This window comes from Anolis sagrei, chromosome 1 (genome assembly GCF_037176765.1).
Source record: "Anolis sagrei isolate rAnoSag1 chromosome 1, rAnoSag1.mat, whole genome shotgun sequence".
NCBI lineage: Eukaryota > Metazoa > Chordata > Lepidosauria > Squamata > Dactyloidae > Anolis > Anolis sagrei.
In genome coordinates, this window is record NC_090021.1 from 85,659,895 (window position 1) to 85,685,034 (window position 25,140).

Consider the following 25,140-nt stretch of genomic DNA (forward strand, 5'->3'; position numbering starts at 1 on the left):
AAGGCACCAACACTTTTTGGCAGAGAAAGCCAGAGAGTTCCAGGAGCCTTTCTATAGCAATGCTACCCATTGGGGCATATGTCTTAATTTCTCTATCAGTTCTTATATCTCTTTTGTCTCTTCATTATTTTATATCTTAAAAATCTGTAATTTTTCAAAATCGTGACTGCAACTCCCATCATCCCTTCCTCACTTGCTCTGCTCAGCTTTTATTTATTTTGTATCAAAAGCAGTGCATAAATTAGTATAAAACCGATGAAAATAGAAGGAGCGCAGGTGGCTAAATATCTTTTGACCAAAAACGGGCAACAGCAATGGCATTCCTGCTTCTTGGCAGGGGGTTGGACTGGATGGCCCATGAGGTCTCTTCCAACTCTTTGATTCTATGATTGTCTGTAGCCTCCAACAACTCTTCCTCTGTACATGAGGCAGGGCATAGTGGACAAGCATACAGATGCACAATTGTCTGTTCTGCTCCATAGCTTTGAATGGTCCAGTTTTGAATGGCCTTCTATTTGCAAAGGGGGGGGGAGGCAAGGAGGGAGGAGGGGTGGTGCAAAAGGTGACGTCAGATCCACAGAGCCAATGAGGAGCCGAAGAGCGCAGAGACCCGGATGCTTGGCTCTCTCTCTTCCTCCTGTGTTGGCTGCTCTCGCCTCGGTAGTCATGGGGAGCTTGCTGCAGTTTCTGAGGCTGGTGGGGCAGCTGAAGGTGAGCAGCCGAGGACGCTTTGCTTAAGGAGCAGAAATGGGGGGGATTGGGGAATTGTTACGGCTGGACATCATTGGCTTCCAATGGGAGATATCCACAGGTTCCCCCTCCTCATTTCAGAATGGTCTTTCCCAGTTGTATTCCCTGGTAGACGAGATAGTTAGGCAGGACTGCGATTCCAGTCAAGGCTCTAGGGGGCGCTGTATTGCAAGGCAGCGAGAATTAACTACTGCTTCAGTAGGTGTTTTGGACTTCAGCTCCCAGAAGCCTCAGCTGCTTCGGCCAATGCTTAGGGATTCTGGGAGCGGTAGTCCAGAAACCATCCCTAGAAGGCCAGTGTACAGCAGTAGTTCCTAACCATTTGCTTGGGACTTCAACACTCAGAAGCCCCAACCAGGTTGGCCAACTGTCAGGAATTCTGAGAATTGAACTCTTAATATGAAATGCATGAAAGCAGAATTGAATTCAGATTGTTATTACTATTTGCAACACGACAAGATTAGTACACAGCAAATAAGATCATTATGCTGGCTTTTGTATTCAGTCACACTTCCCAAGTGTCTAGGACTGTGTAATGTATCAGCGAATAATGTGTGTAGATACCAGTAGGGTGGCCTTTTGCCGCTTACAGATGATGATTTTGTCAGCGCCGATTGTGTTTAAGTGCAGGCCAAGGTCTTTCGGCACTGCACCCAGTGTGCCAATCACCACTGGGACCACCTTTTCTGGCTCGTGCCAGAGTCTTTGCAGTTCGATCTTTAAATCTTCATATTGTGTCAGCTTTTCCATTATTATTATTATTATTATTATTATTATTTGAAACACAACAAGATGAGTCCACAGCAGACACTCTGCTGGCTGTTGTATTGGATCACACGTCGGACACTTCCCAAGTGTATCGGTGAATAATGCGTGCAGATCCCAGTATGGTGGCCTTCTGCAGCTGGTAGATGGTAATTTTGTCAGCGCTGATTGTGTTTTAGTGCAGGCCAAGGTCTTTAGTTACTGCACACAGAGTGCTAATCACCACTGGGACCACCTTTACTGGCTTGTGCCAGAGTCTTTGCAGTTTGATCTTTAAATACTCATATCATGTCATCTTTTCCAGTTGTTGCTCTTCAATCCTGCTGTACCTGGGATTGCAACATCGACAATCCATACTTTGTTTTTTTAACACGATAGTGAGATCAGGAATATTGTGTTCCAAAACTCTGTCAGTGAAGTCCCAGAGTAGTTTTATTGGGTTGCTGTGAGTTTTCCTCCAAGATACCATATTGTGTACATATGTGGAAATACAGGTGTTCCAGAATAATACTGGAAATAATAATGTGTTGTTGAAGGCTTTCATGGCAGGAATCAATGAGTTGCTGTGAGTTTTCTGGGATGTATGGCCATGTTCCCAGAAGCATTCTCTCCTGATGTTTCGCCCACATCTATGGCAGGCATTCTCAAGAAGTTGAGAGGTCTGTTGGAAACTTGGCAAGCGGGGTTTATCTATCTGTGTAATGTCCAGGGTGGGAGAAAGAACTCTTGTCTGCTTGAGGCAAGTATGGATGTTGCAATTGGCCAGCTTGATTAGCAATGATTAGCCTTGCAGCTTCAAAGCTTGGTTGCTTCCTGCTTAGGGGAATCCTTTGTTGGAAGGTGTTAGCAGGCCCTGATTGTTTCCTGTCTAGAATTCCCCAACATACCTCACAACCTCTGAAGCTTTGGTTTGGTATTAAAGGCTTTTTTCTTTAAAAGCCTGCTTGAATAAACTGGTTGTAGCCATTCCAAACTCCAGATAAGGGATACTCAACTTGTATAGCGAGACAAAGATGTGGGATGGAAAGATCGTGGTGGTGGTGACTTAATGATTTATTAACATTACCCATTTTTGGAACCAGAAAGTAACTCAAGATTATATGTGCGAGTATCTTCATGGAGATCTGACAGATAAATCAGCTGCTGGAATTTAAGAAGCAACTGAAGACCCATCTCTTCTGTCAGGCCTATCCAGTCAGTTTTAAGTTGTGAATTCACAATCTGCCTTTCATTAGTGGAGTTTAACTTGTGCTTTCAGTCGTTTTAACAATGTTGTACCCTGCCTTGAGTCACGAGGAGAAGCAGGTAATACATTTATTATTATTATTATTATTATTATTATTATTATTATTATTGGAGTGCTGTGTGGTTTCCTAGCTGTATGGCCATGTTCTAGCAGCATTTTCTCCTGATGTGTGACTGACATCTTCAGATTATTCAGATTATTATTATGTTATGTGTATGAAAGTATATATATTGCAAGGACTTTTTTTGAATACTGTTGCTTGCATTTTCTTTTACTAGCGAGTACCCCGAACAGGTTGGGTCTACAGAAATGTACCAAATCCAGAAAGTGTGTCTGATCATATGTACAGGATGGCAATCATGGCTATGGTCACTGAAGATAAAACACTGAATAAAGACAGGTAAGTGTCTTGAGAATTGTGGTGGTCTGCCTATGTGACATTTCTGATCAACAGTGAACCTGTTGCAGGGTTTTCTTGGCAACCTTTGTTCATAAGGGGCTTACTGTTGCCTTCCTCTGAAGCTGAGAGGGTGTGACTATCCCCAGATCACCTAATGGGTTTCATGGAATTTGAGCTCTGGTTTCTCCAGAGTTGTAGTTCAATGCTCAAACCACTACACCACACTGTCTCCCATTGTGAATAATAGTAGTTTTGATATCTCGTGCTGTGCAAAATGGCTTTCGGTGGCACTCAACTTCTTTACAGCATTAACAGTGGAGCCCTAATTGAAATATACATTGGTAGCAAGATACTAAGATTAGTCCCAAGCATTCCTGGTTGCCCAAATGCTCTGTTGTTTCTTAATTATTTGCCATGATTGAAATGGTTTTTCTTGAAAAAGTAGAACTGGAATATTTCCTAGAAATTTTCCCAGTGTTCCCAATAATGTTACCTGACATGACATGTTATGTTTAGTTTAAATATTATATTCAAACATATTCAACAACTGTGTTGAAATAATTGGAATATCTGTAGTAACATAAGGGGAATATCACATAGTTTCTATCCCATGAAAGCTTGGCATTTGTAGTTTGTTGGAGGGACTTTCCTTTCCCTCAACTACTGCACAAGGGCTCTCTAGCAGAAATTTCCCATAAAACTATTTATTATTTATTTATTTGGGGTTCTTTTACCCCGCCCTTCTCACCCCGAAGGGGACCCAGGGTGGCTTACACAGTAAAGGCACGATTAGATGCCAGCATCACAACAATCATCTCAACTTACAATAAAATCCACAATTACTAACATCTTCATGCATTATTCGAATAAAAATCAATAAAATCAATACAAACCTAAATTCCTCCCTTACGTTGTCAGTGTTTGCTGTCTCATAGATCCGTTTTTAATACCATTTCGTCCATCCTGCTGGTCTTTAATTGCCTGGTTGCCCAAAGGCCTGGTCCCATAACCAAGTTTTCACCCTCCTCCTGAAGGAGAGGAGGGATTGTGATGCTCTGATTTCCCCGGGGAGTGAGTTCCACAGGTGAGGGGCCACCACTGAGAAGGCCCTGCTCCTCGTCCCCACCAGCCTCACTTGTGAGAGTGGTGGGGTCGAGAGCAGGACCTCCCCAGATGATCTCAAGCTCCGAGGTGGGACATAGCGGGAGATACGTTCGGACAGATACAGTGGACCGGAACCGTACAGGGTTTTATAGGTCAAGACCAGCACCTTGAATTGTGCTCGGAACTGAACCGGCAGCCAGTGGAGCTACAAACTAGCAGCCAGTGAAGCTACAACCGGCAGCCAGTGGAACTACAAACCCCTGCTTTCTATAGGATGGAATATAGACAGTTGAAGTGATATCAAAATGATATAATAGTGTGATATGGATACATTCGGACTCACTCTCTGTGCTATTTATTAGGCACATTTTAAGTTGTGAAAAAATGATTCAGTACAACTAGTTGGCCATTTTATTTCACAATAGATTTAAATCTGTGGACAGAGGCAAGTATACTTTTGACTAATTGAGAAACAAGTGGTTTTATGAAAGAGGAAAAAAAACTCTCAGGGGTGCATTCATTTGTTAGTCTGTTCTTCTGTGCATTGCATTTTGTAAATACTTTTCTTCTTAGAGAAATACCTAGAAATTTGCATATATATCCCAGATAAAAATGTTTTTACAAGTAATAATATGATACATATATGTACCATATGAAAAAGAGCCGAAGAGCAAATCAGGCTGAAACATTCTCAAAGCCAGGACATACCATGAAAAGTTATGACATAGAACAGGCAATGATGTAGAGGAAAACTGCATTACACGTTGATAGAGTCAATCAAGGAAGCACACTTTTAAGTTGGGAAGACCTGAGTAGAGCATTTGAGAGTAACTTGGAGATCTCTCATTCATAAGGTTGCCATAAGTTGAAGTAGCTAGATGGGAATTAACAATAGCAATTGTGATTTGACTTAATTTTTTTCCACCTTATTATTGGTTTGAAATCTGAAACATATATGTGTGTTGTATGGGAGAGAACTTGCTTTCTCATATCTGTTAAGGCAGACACATTACTTTACCCAGAACATTTTTACTGTTCTTTTCAACCTGACAGGGTCTCTACAATGGCTTATGTGTAATCTTGTTCTACAATCTAAACATAACTCGGTTGAATGGACCGAAACACCCATCCCTTGTCTTTTCCTGAAATTGGTTTACATGTAAAACACGCAGGCAAGTCTCTAAAGCATTTTGTTTTATTTCCAGATGCATACGGTTAGCTCTAGTTCATGATATGGCTGAATGCATAGTTGGGGACATTGCACCAGCTGACAATATTTCCAAAGAGGAGAAGCACAGACGAGAAGAGGTGAGTATCACTGCACTTGTGCCAGGATAGTTGTCTGTAAATTCTGGAGGATCTTAAAAAGTGTTACTGTAATAGACTGAAAAGTAATTAGATTATACAAAGTTAATATTTATTATTGTACTGGCTTGGGTACCCAGAGTTGCCCAAGTTATTAGAAGAAGTCTTTTTTTTAAATTTTACAAAATGTACAAGGTTGTGGGTGTACTACAACTTACATCATGCCTGGTTAGTCCCTGAAACTCCATCAGTACTTAAAGTTTGTCATGCTGGACAAGTTTGCTAATTAATGGTGGGGTTCAGTGTGCTCTCCAGCTGACAGATGAATTACAAGTCCCACCATCGTGGGTCAGTCCCGTCAGATCCCTCCAGTACGTTCAAGTTGGTCATGAGGGTTCTGTGTGCCAAGTTAGATCCAGGTCCATCATAGTGCTCTTTGATTATAGGTGAACTGTAAATCACAGTATCTACAACTAACAAATGTCAAGGACAATTCCCCCCAAAACCCACCAGTATCCAAATTTGGTCGTATCGGATATGCATGCCAGATTTTGTCCAAATCCTTTGTTATTTGCATTAATAGTGCTCTATGGATGTTTTTGAACTATAATTCCTATAAATCAAGGTAAACTTTCCCCAAAGCCTTCCTGTATTTTTTTTTTTTGTCATGGAGGTTCTGTGTGCCAAGTTAGGTCCAGGGCCATCATTGGTGGGGCCTCTATCCTGATTTTTTTTGACTGCAGGTAAACTATAAATCTCAGTACCTACAATGGCTGTAAAGGAAGGTGAATTCCTCCAAACCTCTCCAATATTTTTCTTTGATCATGGGGGTTCTGTGTGCCAGTGTTTGGGGAGGACATTGGCAGGGGTTGGGCTACATGTTCATAGGGCTTCCTATAACCTGAAATGTCATTGGAGGGAAGGCTTTTGGTGGCTCCTCAGCACTGTGGGTTAAAGCTGTTTGTGGAAGCGGGAGCCTGTCTGTGAAAGTGAGCACCCCAGTAGCATACACACATATGTATACACATATACACATATTTTCACTTTTATTATATCTATGTCTATAGATATTTGCACTATGTGTATGTGCTTTCAAGTTGCCAGTGGGTAACTCCATGAATTTCATAGGATTTTCTTATACAGAATACTCACAAGTGGTTTGCCATTGCCTTCCTTTGAAACCGAGCTTTCAGCACCCTCATGATATTCCTTTGCAGTCCACTCTTTCAAATACTAACCAGGCCTGACTCTGCTTATCTGCTGAGATCAGATGGGATCTGGTGCTCTCAAGAGCATTTGGGTTATTATACAAAGTTAATGTTTAGTATTGTACACTGACCACCAGAGGTCACAGTCTTGTCTCTGTTAAAGGGAAAGTAGTCTGGTATACAGAATTCTGTATAATACTTCTTTCTAGGATGAAACTGAAGTATAGATACAAACGTGTTGTTCCTCAGATACTATAGTCTTTTAATAGGTGGTTTTTGATACAACTACATGCCAGCCCATGAAAACTGATCTGTGTATTGTGTTAACCATGACATGTCCAAGGAAACTTTGGGTGTCGAATGAATGCACTGTCGAATGAATGCAGTTTGACACATTCTACCTGCTGTGGCTCAGTGTTATGAAATCATTGGAACTGTAGTTTTACAAGGTTTTCAGGCTTCTCTGTGAAAGGATGCTGGTGCTGCACTAAACTACAAATCCCAGAATTCCATAGCATTGAGCCATGCAAATACAGTAAGGTCAAACTGCATTCATTCGATAGTATAGATCAGTGGCTCTCAACCTGACTGCAGCGCAGCTGTCTGAGTGTCAGCTGCATTAAGATCACTTCTGACCAAAAGGTCATGACTTCGAAGCCAGCCTGGGTCGGAGTGAGCTTCCGACCAATTGTGTAGCTTGTTGTTGACCTTTGCAACCCGAAAGACAGTTGCATCTGTCAAGTAGGAAAATTAGGTACCACCTATGTGTGAGGAGGCTAATTTAACTAATTTACGAGGCCATAAAAAAGACTCCAGCAAAGCACTCCAGCAAAAGCACGCGGGGAATGCGGAAGTACTTCATCAGTGTCGCAGATGGATGATGAAAGCGGCAGCCCCCCGGCGGCCAGAAAAGTTACATAGCCTCTGACTGTCTATGTCTATATCTGTTGTGTATCTTTGACATTGAATGTTTGCCATATATGTGTACGTTGTAATCCGCCTTGAGTCCCCTGTGGAGTGAGAAGGGTGGAATATAAATACTGTAAATAATAATAATAATAATAATAATAATAATAATAATAATAATTCATTATAATAATAATTAATAATAATGGAAATTTGGACGACGGATTGGATCACGACTCCAGTTATGAGATGTATTGTGTTGTCTATGGTTGTGTCAATATTGTATATTATGCTTTTATGGTTTTAAGTTGTATATCGTTGATTGTTTTTTATCCTTGTTGTAAACCGCGTTGAGTCGCCTGTTGGGCTGGGAAACTGCGGTATACAAGTAAAGTAAATAAATAAATAAATAAATAAATAAATAATAACCTGTGGATCCCCAGGTGTCTTGGCCTACAACTTTCAGAAATCTCAGCCAGTTTACCAGCTATTAGGATTTTTTCTGGGAGTTGAAGGCCAAAACATGTGGGGACCCACAGGTTGGGAACCGCTGGTATAGATGGACTCTTTGTCATATTAAGATGTTTTCATGGAGAGGGAAGCACAAGCTGATCTCCTCATGTGTCTTTTCATATCGTTCCTCATCCACTCTATCTGCTTTCAGATAAATTATATAGTGGTCTAAAATATTTGTGATCCAGAGAGTTCCTTTGTACTTGTTAGCATTCTTGTGCAATTTTTCAAAGCCAATTTGGCCTATCCTTAAACATTCATAATGTCAAAATGCTTCAGAGAAACTGAAATTTTGAATGTGGCTAATGGGAAATAAAATGCCTACTTTTTTTTTTCTTTAGGAAGCTATGAAACATTTGACTCAGTTGCTTTCAGAAGAGCAGAGAAAAGAAATTTTTGAACTGTGGGAAGTAAGTTTTCAAACATTGACACTTATTTACATAGTTACATATTTCCAGCTATAAAGAGAGATGGATATTTAATTATTATAGAAATCAGTGGTTATAATGACTGGTGCTGAAAGCTAGTGGATTTCAGAAAGGAGGAAGTGAAGCTGATGGTGAAATGCAGGCCATCAAGTTGAATGCAGCCAGCTGTTGGGGCCACCAAGGTCCACAAAGCTCTGATCTCTTGTCCTTATGCTACATATTGCAATGCAATTACAAACCATGGTGTGTAGCTAGCTGGTGAACTACGTTGGATTAGATAGGCCACAACTAATGGTTTGAAATATGAGCCACCTGGGAGAAAGGCATTTTCTAGTGCTACTGAAGTGACCTCTATCCTGATTTTATCCAACAGGTTCGTAAGAGCCACTGAAACCTGAAAATACTTTGTTTGGTTTTTAATTAGTTTTAAGGAGTTTTAGAGGTTTATTTTTTAATACTGTTCATGTTTAATTTTATTTTAATGTTTAGGTTTTAATTGCATTTAATAGCTTTGAGTATTTTTTGAGAGAGAAAAAGAGGGATATACATGATATAATAATAAAAAAAAACAAAGTATGGATTGTCGATGTTGCAGTCCCAGGTGACAGCAGGATTGAAGAGAAACAACTGGAAAAGCCAACATGATATTTATTTATTTATTTGCTTTATTTCTATACCGCATTTTTCAGCCCAAACAGGCGACTCAATGCGGTTTACATGGTACAATTATCAAACAGTGTCAGTGCAATTAAAACATAACAATGCAACAAACAGGATCAACAGCATCAATCCACAACAATTAACAATCAAACAAGACATATCAACAAAACAAACATAATATAACGCCTCAGTTGAAATCAGATCCGTTCTCATAACCCTTGTGCCATTCCTATGTTCCATTTACCGTCTTCCTTTGATTGGTTGCACTGCTTAACCAAGGATTTAAAGATATGAGGATTTAAAGATCGAACTGCAAAGACTCTGGCACAAGCCTGTAAAAGTGGTCCCAGTGGTGATTGGCCTGCACTTAAACACAATCAGCACTGACAAAATTACCATCTGCCAGCTGCAGAAGGCCACCTTACTGGGATCTGCACAGATTATTCGCTGGTACATCACACAGTCCTAGACACTTGGAAAGTGTCCGATGTGTGATCCAATACAACAACCAGCAGAGTGATCTTGTCTGCTGTGGACGCATCTTGTTGAGTTTCAAATAATAATAATAATAATAATAATAATAATAATAATAATAATATCAAAATCACACAGTCCTAGATGCTTAGGAAGTGTTCGACTTGTGATTTTGTAATACGAAATCCAGCATATATATCTCGTTTGCTGTGACATACTGTGTTTTTATGTCAGTAAAATAATAATAATAATAGTAATAATAAGGTATAGTGATTTTTGCTGATCTTTGTAAGAATATGAATAAATGTTTGGTGAAGTATTCCATTAAGTATTGTTGGTCAACAGGGCAGGGACGAATTTAATTTCCAATCTTTGAAGGAAAGGTACTCATTTTAATGTTCTTTCATTGACTCAGCTTTTCAAACCCTTTTTAAGGAGATTTTTGGATGTCTGATTTGAAGAGTCTTAAACTGTTTATCAGTTTGATTTGTAAACCATTTTGAAGGATTAACTTTAAAAGAGGCATTAGTTATTTTGTGTTGTAGAAGATATAATATTCTTATTGTCTTTGTTGCTGTAAGAATGCCACAGGGCTCTCTTAGCTTGAGTCAAATGTGTATAAGAAAAAAATTCATTGTTGAATTATGGCTTCTAGTATATTGCAGTCACGATCTGTTTTCTCTCTTTCTACTATATGAAGTATCTGAACAAAGCTGAGACCCGTTAACACTGGCTTTCACGCAGCAAGATTGTAATGAAGCTAACATAAAGAGCGTAGAAGTAAATGAATGTTGACTCTCTTCATTCCCTATTATTTTCTCCTTCATAGGAAACTGGCAGGAGGTCTAGGTGTGCCATAGAAACCTCCTTTTATTTCTACAGCTTTTAGCTGGCTTTGTGGCACATTTGGGAGACAACCTGAAACTCCTGCTTCCACCCACTGAGAATTTAGCACTTTTCCTTTTATCTTTCTCAGTACAAATCCATTCCAGGAAGCATAGCTGGTCACGTGGGGTTTATTTATGCCTAAAGTAATACTGAGCTGTATGTTAAGGCTGCTCTTAATCTCTGGCCCTTTAGACTGTTGAGATGTACTCAAGTCTGAAGAAAAAGCCAGTGTATTTGTCACTCTTCATCTAAGAAGCACACTGAACTGTATCTGAAATGTCTTTGACTGTTTCAGATTGAGATGCCGAGGTGCAGTGGCGTGGTATTCACTTTTGCAAACAGGCCAAAGTGATGTAGCAAGGCAGAGACAACTCTGCTTGCTTTCCTATCTATCTATCCACCCACCCACCCACCCATCCATCTAGTATCTATCTATGGTATTTGTATCTTGCTTTCTCTCTCAAGGAGACTCAAAACAGCTAACAATTAAAATTGCACAATAAAGTGTATAAAATTAGAATAGAATTTTATTTGTAGGCTAAGCTTGGGTTTTACAATGTACTCTCCCCTTGAACTGTGCTGCCTAAGGATGGAGAGAAGTTGTATAAAGCCGTTCATGTTCTGGTCTTGGGATGGCACCCTAAAAATAAAGCTTTGTGTTGCGCAGCTTGTTTATCTGAACCTCACTTCAAACCATCAAACCATTTGTCACTAGGTTCATGGATACACCTATATGCAAGTCTGTATTGGTTTCAGACTAATCTGTCTGTGTTATTTGTATATTGTCTGTCTCCCACAGTATGATTCAAGATAATAAATAATAAAACAATAAATAATAAAACAATAAATAATAAAACTAAGCTAAAATTCAGCAGTGAATTTAGAATGACTGCATTCTAAATTCACTGCTGAATTTTAGCTTAGTTTGCCATTTAATTTTTGTAATGCATAGCTAAAACGGTATACAGTAAGTAGCCTATTGGCATCCACGATGGTTTGGTTCCGGGACCCACTGTTGATACCAAAATCTGAGAATAATCAAGTTCCATTATCTACAGTGGCATGGTAAAATGATGTCCCTTATATAGAATAACAAAATCAATGTTTACTTTTTGAATTATTGTTTGGAAATTTTTCAGACCATGGGTGGTTGAATCCAAAACTATAGAATCCACAACGAAATCATTGAATGTATAAAAGTTAAAACCAGAATACTCACCCAACCCCATAAGGTTCCCTGTGAGCCATTGGTCACTACAATCCTGCTTGAATAAGAAGAAGGGCTTTGTCTGCTGGCAAAGAGAACAGGAAGGGGACCAGTTTATCTTCCCGTGATTCCCATAGGATATGAGCAGCCAGTGATTGAAGAGGTATTCTCTGTGTCCTCACCAAAGGAATTTGTGACATTGGTGGGACTGAGAAGAAGCTTTCCCCTGAGGATATCAAGACTCTGCCAGGTTCATATAGGGAGATAAGTTTGTGTCTTTCTCGAAAAAATCTTGGAAATCGTTGAAAAGGTTGGAAATTATATTGACTTGTCTGGGTGCTTTCTGCTTCAACCACTAGTGAGTTTGAAGATATTTCTGAACAGCATTAAAACAGTATTTATGCACAATTAGATGAAACATGGTGCATAAAAATGCCCTTCACATTTGCCAAGTTTAACTTTCATAGACTTGATAATATGGTGTCTCTAGGAAGCTTTAGGGGCTCTAGTGTAACTGTATGTCCAGCCTGTGTTGGAAGATGACCATAGATTTCCACTGGAAAACCTAGAGATTCCTAGAGAGATGTTCTCTGCAGGAGACTCTAGGTCCACCAGCACAAATCTATAGTAAAGTATAGACCATTCTGGCAGCTGAACATAGAGCTGTGCTGAGGGATTTAAAAGACTCATAGAGAGAACATCTTGAAGAATCTCTAGAGGTTTTCTCTAGGGCAGGGGGACACACACTACATATTTTAAAATTTCTGGTTTTCCCACTTTCACTGTGGCCCTGTGTTCCAAACACAGCAAATGTGGAAAACAGACTATTCTTGTCAAGGGCTTTAGAAGAATTTCAGTTATTTCTGATTGGAAGGTTCTTTGAATGAGAATCAAAAACACCAATGCATCATAAATATAAGGTTTATACAGTATCAAAAAGACATCCCTGAGAGGCTGCTAATGCTCTCTTTGAGTGGAAAATACTTTGTCAGAATAGATGCTAGTATGCTTTTGTAGAGATCAAGAATACTTAAAAGTTGAGGTGGGCAATCTATATGCTTGAGAGCAATGTAATCAGAAAAAGGTGTTTGGCCAGCATCTAACCAGCAGAGAAATAGTTCTGAAGGAGTGCAGTGTGATGTATTTGAATACTAAAGTATTATGGAAAGAGAAGTGGCTCACTTGTGCTTTGGAGAGCAAAGAGGAAATTGCTTCAACTCATGGTGAGCATATAAGGCCAGTTCACAAGTACAATGTGCTTGAATATGAACAGATCCCATTAGCAAAGCCAGGTTGTGCAGGTGCAGTGTCTGTAACCTTCGCCACTCAATGAACATGGTTTGACAGATTAAATATTGTGTACCTTTAGGAATATGAACATCAATGTAGTGCAGAAGCAAGGTTTGTAAAACAGCTGGATCAGTGCGAGATGATACTTCAAGCCTTAGAATATGAAGACTTAGAGCAAAGACCTGGGACCCTTCAAGATTTTTATGACTCTACTGCAGGTATGACCTTGTTTTTTTCCTAAACACTCACATGTGAAGCTTGGCATTATAGCACATGGGACTTGCTGCAAAATGTTTCGGCATGCTGTACTCCTACTCCTGTTCAATGTGCCCCCAAGATAGCTAGACATTCTTCACCATTTGCAGTTCCATTACTCTCCTCCAGCACATTCTCCATTCTGTGCCACTGAGCATGCCCAGTTGCCATTGAAGTGTTGCACACATTTTCAGTCTAGTAATGTTCCTCCCTCGTTTAATTTATTTTGGTGGCCAGTATAATTCATTCTAGAAGTTTGACCAATCATAGATCAATCAGAGTTTGTTCCAACTGCTGGTTGTATCAAGTGACATATGTCTTCTAGTGCGGGATATTGACCTATTTTAGAAGGAAGCAAATCCTGTCACAGAAAAGCAACCTTGATACGTAAAATAATTTTCCTTCCTCAAGATATTTTAAAGCTTACCTGGAAGATCTGTTCGGCTTTTGCTTCTGGGCATCTCAGGATGGGTTGCTGGTGCACTTATGGGTTTTGCAGTTAAAAGCGTTGTTTAGCTTTATCTAGTGTTTTATATTTGAAAGTCACAAGATCACCAAACGGTTAGTTCCAGTTTTCCTTATCCAAATTGGGACCAGAAGTGCACTGGATTTTGGAAAAATTGTATTTGCAATTACGTACAAGAGATATCTTTAAGATATCTGGGATCCAAGTTTAAACACAACATTTGTTTGTGTTTCATGTACACCTTATGCACATATCCTGAAAGTAGTTGTATATACAGTATTTTTAATATTTTTTGTATAATATAGGACAGAAATTTGTGTACATAAAACTCTCAGAAACCAAAGTGTCACTATCTCAGCTAGACATGTATTATTTCAGACTTATTAATTTGGATAAGGGATGCTCAAAACTGTAATGATCTCATGACCCTTTAGTTATTTGTTATCTCCAGTTATCAGGAGGGGAGATACCCAATTTATGAAGCCTCCAGACTTGTGGTTATTCACAAGTTTCATACAAGTTGTCCACACCTTAAACTAATTGTGTCTCTGTTGATTATTAGTGCCATCTCCCTTTTTTCTAAACCTGTTAGCATGTTCCTTTTTCAATCTCCTTTTAGCCTAATCACTCTGGCTTTATTTAAGCCAAGGGTAAGTAAGCTCGGAAGGCCAATTTTCAGCTTTTAAGATCTTCCACAGGCCATACCAGATCTTAAAAAACCAAAAGTGGATGGAAGTCCCAGTTTTGTAAAGTCTTTGGAGGCATGGGAGGAAAATGAGGCAGACTCTCCAGGGCTTGCAGGAGCAGATAGTGGCACTGTTTGACAGAATTTGGTTTTAAGGGGAGCATAGGGCTGGAACAAATGGGTCTGGTGGACTGCCAGATTAATCCTTTCTTATATATTTTGCTAATTGCAAACATGATTCTTGATTGACACAGCATGATCAATTGTCCACATACTTGCGTACAAAGTGTGCACAGCACCTCTTAATTTTGGCCATATAATTTAAGGTCCACACTGTCAGATTTCTCCATACATCTGAGAACTGTTTTGTAAATAAGGCTGTGAAACCATAGGGAACAGCCAGCAACCTCTTTCTGTGACAGCAGGTGCACATTTTCCATTGTTTTGTTTGACTTTGTTGTACAGTTAATGTACGAGTGGAGGAACATATGAAAAGTGCTGTGATTTCCTGCCTTTTCCTGAGCTGGATTGAAAGCTCTGATATATTTTTGATTAAGGTGTTTGATTCTTTGAAAATACTTCTTTAAGGTGGAAGGTATGCAAAAAATACAAAGAGCTATTTTGATCAGCTAACCTATTTCCATGTATGCCATTGGGTTTTGAATTGGGTTATTATACATACAAATTTTGATACTCCCTTAATTTTAAAAAAGCTCATGTCAATAGTTTTCTTGGTTCTGCAGAACTTCTTGCCATTGTTCATGATAGAATCAGAGTTGGAAGAGACCTCGTGGGCCACCCAGTCCAACCCCCTGCCAAGCAGGAAAATTGCATTCAAAGCACCCCTGACAGATGGCCATCCCGCCTCTGTTTAAAAACCTCCAAAGAAGGAGACTCCACCACAGTCCAGGGCAGAGAATTCCACTGCTGAACAGCTTTCACAGTTAGGAAGGTTTTCCTCATGTTCAGGTGGAATCTCCTTTCCTGTAGTTTGAAGCCACTGTTCCGCGTCCTAGTCAGCAGGAAACAAGCCTCCTCCCTCCTCCCTGTTACTTCCCTTCACATATGGCCATCATGTCTCCTCTCAGCCTTTTCTTCTGCAGATTGCTCACCTCATAAATATATCCAACATTAAAATTTACCATTTTTTCTCATCTTAACATCTTAATTCTATGTCCAAAACCTGTGCCATGGCAGTTAAAAAGCAAGCGAGGCTTTCATTTAGCAGCCCATTCTGATTGCCAATAGGTTGAATTTGTTAGGATAGCAGTAGGGCAACCAGGTCTGGGGGTCACAGCTCTCATGTCAATGTAGAGATGTTTTCTGAAATATTGAGAAGGCACCTTCCCGCCTTTCAAACCTATGCGCTTATATGATATTCCACTATATTTTGTAAAATGAGCTGAAAGGTTCAAGGAATAGACAAAGTATGTGTTCCTGAAATTTATTTTCCACACGTTATTATACATGTAGTTTAGTGAGAAATGCTTTGAAAACATTTCTAGTATAAGTGAGCAGCAAGTCAGTACAGAATATAAGGTCACCCATCACACGAATGGGGATTTTGTATAAATAAATATGCTTATCAGTATCATTGCCATTCTTGCATGCAGGATAAGAAAACAAAGTAACTAACTGTGATCTTTGATCTGCAGGAAAATTTAGTCACCCAGAAATAGTCCAGCTTGTGTCTTCCATAAATACAGAAAGAAATACAAAAATAGCAGCATCAAAAAATGATCCACCATCATGAGTCACCTTGGAAATGTTTAGCACTATGTAAAATAAATTATTTTACAATCCTTGTATTTGTGTGATTGTTTTTTTATGATGCCATGTACCTGGAAACTGGTTAACAAAATCTAAATACTATACGTATAGCTAAGGCCATCCCATATTTTTTTATATCAACTTCAGAGCATGACAGGATATTCAGTGTTTTTTAATAAATTGGTTGATATCTGACATTTAAAGCTGATTTTTAAAGAGCATGGCTGTATAACTTTGTAGGTGCCACTGGCTCCTCAGTCAAACATAGAAGTAAATATGTGAACTGACTGCTATGTTTCCTTCTGGCTTTTATGAAAAGAATGTGGCACAAGAAGGTACTTTACATCCAGGCCACAAAGTTGTATGTTGTATATGAAGTGCTGCCTTGTTGAACCTATGATATGATAATGTGGAAGCTTAAATTCCGATGTATCAGTGGCCACTATTTCAATAAAACATCAGTTGCACATGTCCCTTCAAGGCAACTATTGACTTATGGCAATCCCATTTATTTTATAATGCTTTTTTCCAGCAAGGAATACTCAGAGGTGGTTTTGCCAAATCCTCTGAAATAAAGCTTACAGCATTTGTAAGGGTAATTGAATAAATCCATGCTATCTAGCTTAACATAATACAAACCCAGCAAATATCAAAAGATTTGGAAAAGCAAGACAAAGGTTCTCTACTCATTATCAGGATTCAAAGAGCTGAGAATTCATGAGATACTGTTGAATTTAATGTAACATTCTCATTTTTGGGTCCTCGTGTTTTGCCTCATTCTTCTGGGGTTTTTTATGGAGACAGTGTGATTACGGATCTTACAAACAGTCTCTCCCACTGAATTGTAGTTTTATTTAAATAGTGTGACTCAAAATGGAATTAAAAATTAAATTTGAACGTAAGTGGATTGATTTGTTCGGGACTTGGCTGAACATATGTCTGGAAAATTTGTATGATAGTTTGAACTCGTCCCACCACATGTATTGTTGATAGAAGCATATACACACATATAATCAACTGACACCAAATAGGCAAGTATAGGCCAGCTTTAGCACAGCAGGTTAATCACCAACTGCCACTACAGTAGATCTTGCCAACTGAAAGGTTGACAGTTCCAGCCGTGTCAGGGTGAGTTCCTGACATTCAGCCCAGCTCCCCGCCCACCTAGCGGATCGAAAACATCAATGTGAGCAGATGAATAGGAACTGCATTAAGCGGGGAAGTATTTTAAGCACGGCATTTGAAGAAAAGTTTACGAACAAAGAAAGCTCTCAGCAAGGAGATAGAGCAACAACACCCCCTGTGGCTGGAACTGAGCATGGCCTACAAAAGATGTTGAATGATGAGAAAAGGCCTATACATACCTGTATCTGTTGTCTGTCTTGTCATTGTATAATCGGCAGTGAATGTTTGCTGTATATGTATTCTGTGATCCACGCTCAGTCCCCTTCGGGGTGAGAAGGGCGGAATATAATTACTGCAAATAAATATATATCTGATCCAAGGCTGCTTATAGAAAAATACTGCCGGTGTGTCTGGTCCCAAAACAGAAGTAGTTACCTCAGCTACATTGGTAGCAATGTGTACAGAATGCAAATGAGTAAGTAGCAACCTTGTGGAAGTAGCCTGCAATGATGCCATGCACTCTCTCAACTACAAATTAACAGGGATATGTAATAGATAAAGCCTGATTATGTATCTTACATTGTACAAATTAGATATTTTACTGTTTTGGACCAGTAGTACTCTTAGACCACTATTAACAGGTTTGCCAAGTTGTGAATATTAAGAGGCATGATGGAGGATGGCACCCCGTTTGGTAATTATAAGACTCAATATGACATTTGTTGATGGAGCAGCTTGGCCAGAGTGTTTAAGAGTGCTATTTTGTTTTAAGAAATCTGGACATTCCATTGTATACCTTTCAGTGTTGAAAAAAAACCCAAAACTGACAGACTTCCAGAGAGAAAATGCAAATAGTTTATTAGTCCAAGTGTTTTTGTTGTGCCTCAAAACAATTATTAAGCAAACCATTCATCAAGTCAAAGAGAGGCTGTAGATTGTAGACTGATGCCTCAGGAGACAATGTCATGCCTCATAAAAACAGACTGACCTTTAAATAAAGCAGAAGACCAAAACAAGTGTTTGTGCAGAAATGAAAGGAAGCAAGAACAAATTTGTTCACCTATTTTAAGATAAGCCATACAATTTGAAAAATTGAATACTCAAAAAAGGAATTAAATATGCATGCATGGGTAACATCGGTAGAAGTGGCAGAAGCCATTTTCAAAAATGAAACACCACTTTGTCTTGTAAGACGTTGAATGTGAAAAAGCATTTATGAAAACAAGATTGATCTTGTTTAGATATAGAAGAGCCATCTAATTTCTCCATGAAGTCACAAACGAAGGCATATGCTCCCCTGCCACACACACTCACTCTAGGGTCAACTGGAGAAAGAGGCAATTAGCAGTCATTTCTCCAATTTTCCAGCTGGCATTAATCATAAGAGATCTTCAGGAACTGGCACGTTCCTTCTCCGTATGACAAAATGCCTACATCTTAACCTTGTGGAGAAAATAAATGGGTTTTGTGAGCCAATGGAACCTAGGCCATGAGACAAAGAACCAGAGGTACCCCTTCAGCCTAGCACTGGAGCTCCTCTTCTGTCTCTGGGAGCCGAGTGCCAACAACCGAACTCTGGGCGCTGGCCTGGGCAGCAGAATTGAGGACCTCCTCAAAACTTCCTCCAGGATGACTTGCTCCCCCAACTTTGGTCTGAAAGGAACAATAAAACTGAATCAATGAATTACCCTTCTTGAAGCCAATCACTGGTAAATCATTTCATTCTTGATATGGCCCTTGATTCACCTGGGCCTTCTCTTGAGCGAACGCAGGAACCGTAACCCCGGTTTTGCCTCACTCTTCCCCTGTTTTTAATCTGTTTATTGCATTATATGTTTTAATTGTTTATTATTTATTGTATAATGAGTTACTGAATTTTGCCATAATTTGTAAGCCGCTCTGAGTCCCCTTCGGGGTTAAGAAGAGCAGAGTATAAATATAAATAAATAAATAAATCTTTGGTTATTGGCCAAACAAACAAATGCACAAAACTGTAACAAAAGGGCCTGTATCTTTATTGGCTATTTGTTAATTCACATTATCTTCGATTCCACTAGCCTCCTCTTAAAAAGGAAGAGACACAATAAATGTTTAAAATCCCCTCCAGTTTCCAGACTGAAAATTATATATTGATTTCTAACCAAAAGGGAAAAGATAATAAGATGTGAATAGGAAGTCAACTTCCTATGAGACATTCAGTTCTGTGTGATTTTAATCCATAATGAACTGATAACAACCATCCTGTAGGTGGCTTATGATGGTGCAAATCCAATTTATGCCATAAGCCACTTCTTCAGTCTTTGGAGAGGTTGAAATCTGCCCAGTAGATTGCCCCCTTTCTGTTCCCCCTTTTACCTTAAGGCTTGTCACAGTGGTCTCAACCTTCTCTTCAAAGGACTTGAATGTAGGAGAATTCCTAAGAAGGTCAAAACAAAAAATCCAAGTTTCAAAACATTTCACATTTGTCCATGTTATTTTTTGCTTCTGAACAATGTTACCAGAAATGAATAAATAATCGAATTCCTACTACACTAAATTATTTACTCTTTGCCTTATTGCCAATATAGGCTTCAAGGTGATTTACAATACCAGTTGTAAGCCGCCCTGAGTCCCCTCTCGTGTGGTTGAGAAGGACAGGATACAAATGTTTGAAATACAAATTAAATACAAATTAAAACTAAAAATGCAGCATGAGTATCCCATTTCCGAAATGCTTGGGACCAGGTGTTTTTTTTTTTTTTTGGAATACCTGTATTTGTAAATATGTATACAATGACATACCTTAAAATGAGATCCAATTCTAAACATTACATTCATTTATGTCTCATAGATACCTTATACATGCAGCTTAAAAGTAATTTTAAACACAATTTTAAATGTTTAGTGCATGAAACAAAATTTAAAGAAGTAAAAGCGTCACTATCTCTGCCACCCATGTTGACAATTTTGGATTTTTTAGTATTGCAGAATTCCGGATAAGGGATGCTCAATCTGCATACATAATACAAAAACTTAAAAAAACATTAAACCAATAAAATGTAGGCCAAGGTCCTGCATTGGGAAATGTACATGTATTGTGTGGCTGCATCTTTGTAGCTGCAACTCCCAGAATTACCCCTCCTAACTCACTTTTAAGCAGTGGATGTCCCACAATACAACTACCGGTATTTTGTTTGTTTGGTTATTAGAGAGCAGAGAGAAATCTAGCTGTGTTCTTGCAACTGAAGATGCTACCAAAGGCATCTGCACATTGTTTTCTCTTCTGTCATAATTGTTTTTTAAAAAATCTAGTGTATTTAGAACCAAATCAAAGCAGGGCTGTGGCATATGGAGTAAATAGTTGAATTCTTAGTACTAGGAGGACTCACCAACACCTCTGCTACCTGGAATGTTACACCAGCACCAATGGGAACTTCCTTCCTAATGCAAACAGTAAGCTTCAAGTGGGCTTTTGTGTAGGATTATAGTCAAGGCAAAGGGGAAAGCTCCCCTCTTTTACGTGCCATGACAATTATTTAGCTTTAGCCTCCTACATGGGTATTTATTAAATGCACATGTGACCATACAGGGCCAAGCAATGTGAGCAAGATGGGGATTTAAGGCTTCAAAAATAGAAATAGATCATATGCAGCTTAAGTAACTCCACATTTGCTTTTATGTTGTCAAATTTACCATTCCAAGGGGTAGAGTAACTTCAGTAGATACTGAAACTGGCAATGTGGGGTTAAATTGGGCTATTTAAACAAAATTATCCAGCTCTATGTGCTTCAGATACCATGAGAATAATCTATTTTAATAGATTTTTTTTCTGAGATCACTGTTTAGTGGCATTAATAACTGATTAATAACACCTTCCATTTTTCATTGTCTATTTTTAGAACTATTCCTGCCAATTAACTTCAGCTACTCAATATGTTTACCTTCTGCTTCTCTTTTAAACAGAACCAGACAGAAACCTCTTTTTAATGAGAATCTTGTATCTGATTCTGTCACAAGATTCTCAGTAATCAAATAAAAGCAAATATCAGAAGCAGAAGTTAAAAACAACCAAGTGAGAATTCTTTTGATCTGACACAGATTTGATTCCAAGGATTCACTAGAAAGTAAAAGATGTATGATTATACATTATCTGCGGTAGAAATAATGGTCTGAACTTTTACCTCATAGCAGGCATACTTATGGAATGGCGAATAGAATAACTGCATTCCCAAAACATGAGAAAAAAAAGAGATAAAAAATTATTAAAACAATTTTGCAATTTGACTTACATTAAGAACAACTAATTGTATTTATTCAACTTCTTACTAATAATTTCTGGCAGAAATGTTCTGGAAAGAAGCTGTTTTGACGTTCTTTAACATATAATGTAGCAGTCACAAAAAGATGAATAAGATTCAGAATAATAGTACCCAGGATCTTGTTTCCTAGACCGAACTCTTAAATGCTATTCCCAATTAGAGGTAACTTATTAAGTCAATGGAATTTACATAAGTGGGTCTCATTCAGCAATTGATTTAAATCAGTACAATCTAGTAAGGAGTAGCAACAGACTACTGTGTACCTTTCATATCGCATGAGCCATAATCTATTGTTAAATAATTAGGTTCATATCACACTAAAAGGATGCGAGTGTATGGGTAAGAAGGGGCTGCGGTATGAGTTAAATCCTTATGCTGCTGAATTGCTGTCCTGAAAGTTGTCTCATGGGGCGGGGTTAGCTCTCGCTGTTAGCCCTAGCTCCTGCCAACCTAACAGTTCGAAAGCTTGCAAATGTGACATCAATAGGTATCACTTCAGCGGGAAAAGGCAAAAGATGCTCCAAGCAGTCATGCTGGGCATACTACCAGGGAAGGTGTCTATGGATGCAAGCTCCTTGGCTTGGAAATGGAGAAAGAGCACCTTCCTCCAGAGCTGAAAATGAAAGGAGAAGCCTTTGCCTTTGTCTGTGTGTTTGTGTCCCATTGTATGTCATTGTAATCAAGGCATTGAATGTTTGCCTGTGTCTGTTTATGTACTGCAATCTGCTCTGAGTCCCTTCTGGGAGAAGTGTGGAGTATAAATAAAGTGTATTTATTATTATTATACTGACACAAAAACACAGTATGTCACAGCAAACGAGATGTATATGCTAGATTTCATATGACAAAATCGCATGTCAAACACTTCCCAAGCGTCTAGGACTGTGTGATGTATTTTCGAATGATGCGTGCAGATCCAAGTAAGGTGGCCTTTTGCAGCTGACAGATTGTGATTTTGTCAATGTTTATTGTTTCCAAATGCCGGCTGAGATCTTTTGGCATGGCACCCAGTGTGCTGATGACCACTGGGACCACCTGTACTGCTTTATGCCAATTCGATTTTGAGGTCCTGATAATAGCTGAATTTTCCTTGTTGTTTTTCCTCAATGCGACTATCACCTGATGGTGGTATTATTATTATTATTATTATTATTATTATTATTATTATTACACATGGAAACATAAAAGGTTACATGGGGTTTTTAAGAAACAAGAAGACTTCCGGTTTGGCGACCGCTTATGGTGGACACGTTTCTGTGAGCTCCGGAGAGCTACACACAGAAACGGCTTGGCTTGAAGGTTTTGGGGACGTAAACAGCCCAACCTCTCACAGACGGACTGAGGTCAGGGAGGCAAACCCCTGGGGTGCCATCGGCCGACGGCATCTAAGAGGAGCCCCCCTCAAGGGGGCTTCCAAAGACGCCCGGCAACGAGGCACAGTAGGGGGGACGCAAGCCAATGCAGGAAGCGCCAGGCTTCCCAACGATCCACAGGCCGTCAGCACAAAGAAAGCAAGAAACACATCGGTACAGGAAAGACGAAACAACAAGGCAACGGTGATCCGGGACATAAAGCTGGTATCCAGAAAACTGAGAATGAGAGGGACTGATAGGCAAACAGACGCAAGACAATAAGGTAAAGAAGGAAGGTAAAGAACGGGAAAAGTACGGGACGGGAAAGAAAAGTAAAGAAAGTAAAAAAAGAGGGAGAAAGGGGATAAAAAGGATAAAGTGAAGAGCGAAGTGCGAAGGTGTGAAGAAAAGTAAGGGAAGATAGAAGGAAAGAAAGAAAGAGCACAGCTGGAGGCTGGAAAGGTCCGAAAGACGGAGACGGAGAAAGGTAGAGAGACCCAACTTTATAAAACACAGCCGGGTAGAGCCAATAAAGCGGCTCCCTCCCAACGGGACGGCAGAACCGGGACCACTGGGAGACTGGCGGTTGATCCTCTCAGGGACCGACCGAAAAGATCCCAAAGGTCCGAGGTACAGCGGGCTGCGGGAAAAGTGGGCTCCAAAACTCCAGACCTCAGCCTCAAATATTAACTCAAAAAAAAACAAAAAACACAAAGAACCTATCTACAGAAATCAAATAAAAAAAAAGAGGAGAAATAATAAAAAGGAAAAGGAGGAAGAATATAAAGGAAAGAATTGAAAGAATCCCCCCCTCTAAAACAAAGCAAAAAAAAAAAAAGGCCCAAAGTAACAAGGGAACATATGAAGAGCTAAGGGAAAAAAATATTACTGACCTTGAGTGGGACATACAGTCCAGGAACTGGTGGGAGGCCTGGTAACGACCTTGAAGAAACGTAGATAAGGACCAAAAGCGACAAAGAGAGGGACGAGGCTCCAAACACGCGGAGGGCAAAAAAAAAAAAAAAAAAGAGACGCGAGAAGCCGCGAGAGCGAGGACGAGAAGAGAAGGGAAGGCAGCAAACGCGAATTGGACTCTCTCGCGAGAGAACGCGAAAAAACGCGAGAGAACGCGAGAAGGAGTAAAGACCGGAAGGGACGCTGAAACATAAAGAAGAGAAGACGGAAGAAGGGCAAATACAGAGAGAAAAGAAAGAGAAAGAAAGGAAATAAGAAAGAAGAGAACCCAAAGGGCGGGAAAAGAATAAAAAGAAGAACGAAAAAGGAAAAGTGAAGAACAGGAGGTAAGAAGCCAAATATACACAATTCACAGCAATAAAAAAATTAAATAAAAAATAAATAAATAAAATAATAACAATAAAAATAAAAATAATAATAAGAGAATAAAAAAATAAAAAATAAAATAATAATAATAAATAATAATAAGAAAAACAAAGCAAAATAAAAGCAAAATCAAGACAACAGAAGAAACCAAGGAAGAAGGCAAAATAAAATAAAGGCAAACAAAAGAGACGTACAAAGCAAATTATTGGCGAAACCCCTACACCCCCAAGCCCACAAACGAAAGATAAAGAGCAAAAAAAACAAAAAATAAATAAAAAAATTAATTACCACAAGAGACAAAGAAACAGAAAAAGAAGGAAAAACCAGACTAAATTAAAAAATGGCAATGCAAAGCACAAAAGGGAAAAACACGCCGCAGGCAAAAGTACTAAACCAGACAAAAAAAGACTCACTGACAGAAGAAACAACTCTCAGCCAAATACTGGCCGAAATAGTTAAAATATCAACAAAACAGGACACACAACATAAAGAATTACAAGAAGAAATTAAAAGTATGAAAACAGACCTCAAAAAGGACATAAACAAACTGCAGGAAGACCTTGACAAAATGAAAAAGGAAAACCAAAAAATAACAAATGCACAAGGAAAAATGGAATACAGAGTAAGCAAACTGGAAAACATCAGCCAAAAAATACAGCAACAAACAGAGATGATTGAAAATAAAGAGCTGGAGTACCAACTAC

The 25,140-nt window shown here is 39.1% G+C and overlaps 2 protein-coding genes across 3 annotated transcripts in view; one reads left to right on the forward strand and one right to left on the reverse strand.

Moving 5' to 3' along the window:
* The first annotated feature begins 600 nt into the window (after nucleotides 1-600).
* On the forward strand, nucleotides 601-16,356 carry HDDC2 (HD domain containing 2). The gene is made up of 6 exons (XM_060753287.2): nucleotides 601-711; nucleotides 3,040-3,161; nucleotides 5,471-5,573; nucleotides 8,539-8,607; nucleotides 13,224-13,362; nucleotides 16,206-16,356. The coding sequence occupies exons 1-6, from the start codon at nucleotides 667-669 to the stop codon at nucleotides 16,301-16,303; spliced, it is 576 nt and encodes a 191-aa protein (XP_060609270.1). The 5' UTR covers nucleotides 601-666; the 3' UTR covers nucleotides 16,304-16,356.
* Nucleotides 16,357-18,277: 1,921 nt separating this feature from the next.
* Nucleotides 18,278-25,140, reverse strand: part of TPD52L1 (TPD52 like 1) — a 46,048-nt gene continuing 39,185 nt past the window's right edge. For both annotated transcript variants that reach the window (XM_060753286.2, XM_060753285.2), the window contains 3 exons: nucleotides 21,606-21,644; nucleotides 19,801-19,861; nucleotides 18,278-19,098 (listed from right to left, as the gene is read on the reverse strand). In XM_060753286.2, coding sequence (XP_060609269.1) covers nucleotides 18,967-19,098; nucleotides 19,801-19,861; nucleotides 21,606-21,644 — 232 coding nt within the window. In that variant the 3' untranslated portion in view covers nucleotides 18,278-18,966. The remainder of the gene's footprint in view (nucleotides 19,099-19,800; nucleotides 19,862-21,605; nucleotides 21,645-25,140) is intronic.

Excerpts from the sequence above, each read along its gene's own strand:
- HDDC2 (XM_060753287.2), top strand. The coding sequence starts at position 667 with ATGGGGAGCTTGCTGCAGTTTCTGAGGCTGGTGGGGCAGCTGAAG. Across the intron at positions 3,162-5,470 it reads AAAACACTGAATAAAGACAG|ATGCATACGGTTAGCTCTAG; the intron begins GTAAGTGTCTTG and ends TTTTATTTCCAG. Across the intron at positions 5,574-8,538 it reads AGAAGCACAGACGAGAAGAG|GAAGCTATGAAACATTTGAC; the intron begins GTGAGTATCACT and ends TTTTTTCTTTAG.